Source organism: Blastomyces gilchristii (assembly GCF_000003855.2).
Source record: "Blastomyces gilchristii SLH14081 genomic scaffold supercont1.20, whole genome shotgun sequence".
NCBI lineage: Eukaryota > Fungi > Ascomycota > Eurotiomycetes > Onygenales > Ajellomycetaceae > Blastomyces > Blastomyces gilchristii.
In genome coordinates, this window is record NW_003101663.1 from 1273459 (window position 1) to 1276700 (window position 3242).

The 3242-nt window shown below is 29.2% G+C and overlaps 1 protein-coding gene across 1 annotated transcript; it reads right to left on the bottom strand.

Annotated features, from left to right (window-relative positions):
• Positions 1–927: 927 nt before the first annotated feature.
• On the bottom strand, positions 928–1262 carry BDBG_17682 (uncharacterized protein; the record flags this gene model as incomplete). Its single annotated transcript, XM_031725342.1, has 2 exons — positions 928–1125; positions 1235–1262. Coding segments are annotated over 2 exons (225 nt in total), but the record flags the coding sequence as incomplete, so codon positions are not given.
• Positions 1263–3242: the final 1980 nt, after the last annotated feature.

Here is a 3242-nt window from a genome sequence, read left to right on the forward strand (position 1 = left end):
TTTTGTGATATAAAGGATTAGATCCTATAATAGACTTCTGTTTCATATCTTTCTAAAGAATGTTTGTTGATCAGACTTATTAACCAAATCTATTGAATGCTCAAAGATTCATTCAACCAGATTATCAGCTCTCACTACTCTCTTACATTCTGAATTTCATCAGAGATGATGTGCATTGAAGTCTTCTGCAATTATAGAGTTTCTTGATGAAGTTATGTTCAGAAATTCTCTATCAATTGTTCAGATATTGTTATATTTCTTCAATGACTTTTCATTATAGATATTTATGAGCTGTATAGTATCAAACTCATTTTCTTTATCTATAATGTCACTCACCAGAATATCAGGGTCAGACATGATATCAAATCTTAGATTAAATTGATATCTTGATCTCTTTCTTTCATAGATCACTATTCTTGACTTTATCTCAGACTTTTGAGGTAAAAAGCAGTAGTAGCTTGAATGAGAAATGACATATTTTTGCTCAGTATCAAAATTCGGCTCCTGAAGCAGTATAAAATCAACTTTTTATTCAAATGTAATTTGAAGACAAGAATAAATGCAATTTAAGTTTCTATTCACATTATTTTGAATAAATGTGATTTTTGAAGAGTTTTTAAACTTTTTTTGTTGTTTTTGTTGTATATTCATACTAAAAGAGAGTAGAGTAGAATCTAATCACTATTATCAGATAGTAGATTATAACTGTTCTGAAAAGTAGAAATCTCAACTGCTTGCATTATATCTAGTTTATCATCAGAGTCATTTCTCAATTCTCTAATCTTAACAGAAGTTTGAGAATTCAAATTCTGTTTATATTTAGCTGAAGAATTGAAGTTTGAAGACTTAGACAGTTGAGAGTTTCTTCTTTTTAAGCTTGCAGTTGTGAGTTTACTGGCTTGACTATTCTCTTCAATTCTAGGTTTACTCTGAGCTTCATCTTTTCTCCAGTTCTTTTGAGTTCTTGAAGCAAATATACATTCTTTTGAGCTAGATGCATGTTTTTCTTTGCAATTAGAGCATTTAAGCAGAGTATATTGACATATTTCATCTCTTTTTGAGCATGTTTCACATTTATACTCACTAGTTTTGTGATCTCTGACACAGAATGCACATTTTGAGTCTCTGAAACAGAAGATTGCAAAGTGTTCATATCTTTAACAGTTTGAACACTGTGTTTGAGCTTTGAGATTCATTCTTGAGTCTTTGTATTCATGAACTCTCATTTTCAAACCTGCTACTCTTACTTCAGAGATCTTTGACTGTTTCATTATCTTTATATATACTAGAACAGAGACATTTCTTCTACTTTGTCTGAACTCAATTGAATTTAGTCATACAGACTTCTTTCTCAGTTGAATAGAGTTGTATTCTTCTAATTCATTTTTGAGAAGTAGCATTCCTTCTTCACAGTCAAAAATTTCAACTGAAATATTATGAAGAATGAATTTATTCCACTTTTCATCTCTCTCAGATAGAATTATTGTGTTTAACAAAGATTCTACTGCTGATTTTCAGAGATTCTCATTCTGAATAAGGAATTCAGCACTGAATTCAGGCATTGTAGTCAGAATGATGGAGTTTTTAAAGAAGAATAACTCAATTGAAGCTATAACTGGTTTTTAAACTTCAATATTAGTCATTAACTGAGAAAAGAACTGCTGATTGATTTCATTTCTAATTCTGAAAATGAGGTTTGAGTTTAGCTTATTTCTCTACAATATGTCCTGATTTGAGACTTTGAGAATAAGTCTTCTATTTCTGAAGATTTGAAGATTTTTCTCTTTTTACATTTTTTTCTCCACTCTTCTATCACTAGAAGTATGAGCAGTATTCTTCTCAGTTTTCTCAGAATTTTGAGCAGGTTTTGAGATAGCAGATTTAGAGACAGCAGGTTTAGAGGCAGCAGATTCAGCTGCTTGAGTATATGTTTTCTTCTGATTTAAAGAAGAAGAAGAAGAAGAAGTAGAAAAGAAAGAAGAGTAAACAGAAGAGTCAGTGATTGTATTAGGAATTTTCAAAGTGTTTTGAACTGTGTTTGAAATTCCAAGTTTGAACTTGATCACTTCCTGTAGTTGTCTAGCCTGAGCATGAAGAATTAACAGAACTTCTTTATTCATCTCACTCAGACACTGCTTTTCAAGAATTTTACTTGCTTTTTCAAGTTTCTGTATTTCAAGAACTTGTTATTTCTCTATTTCTTCTTTCTTTCTTCTCTTCAGAATTTCAATCTCAGGAATAGCATTTGAGAAAGTATCTTTTTTCACATCAACTGAGTGTACTTTTGAACTCATTATTCTTACTCAATGAAAAGTTGGTCAGACTAATTCAATTGAGATATTTATTAAACTCTTTTGAATTGAAAAGTTGATCAGACTGTTTCAATTAAGAGGTTTCTAAGTCTGTTTTTAATTGAAAAGTTAGTCAGACTATTTCAAAAGAAGAATAGCAGACTTTTATGTATAAAACACCTGATTTTTTTCACTCTAGTTCAGTAACTAGGTTAGATTTTTAAAGAGAATCTAATAAACTAAAATTGATTTTTAAGATAAATCAATAAAATCTTTACAATCTCTTTCTTGAGATACAGTGAGGAAAAGTATGATATCAATTGATAGTAAATCAGATGATATGACAGTTTTTGAGAGAAAAACTGACAAAAAATAAATGAATTTTTTGCAGAGAAATTGATTAAAACTATTCAATTTTATTCTAAATTATTCAATTCTTCTCACATAACAAGTGTGCAACTCAAATCAGTTAATAAAGACTGTAAAAAAGAATTAAGTATTAATGAAAGCTCTTCAGTCACTGAAAAAGTAATTCTTACTTAAAAGAATATGAAATTATGACAGAAAATAACTCTGTTTTTAATTCTTTGTAAGAATATTGTGTAAAACCCAGAGAAAAACATCTTACTTTTTCAAGAGAAGTAAAAAACTATTTCTAAGATCTTTTTTTTTTGCATTAACTGCTGCAGAAGAATGAGATAGAAACTGCTAAGATATGCACTACTGTATACTCTCTATCAAGACTTTCTCTCTTCAGAGTCTTGATATTATAGAGAATATAAGTCTGTTTCTATATAATAATGTAAATATTGTCAGTGGGATGTAGAGAAACTAGTTATTTATATCTCAAAATAGAAGACTTTGTCAATGATTATATCAATATAGAGTTAATTCTCAAATTCAATAGAAATCTAGTGTTGCTGTTCTCAATTCCTTGCAGAATCTATTGAA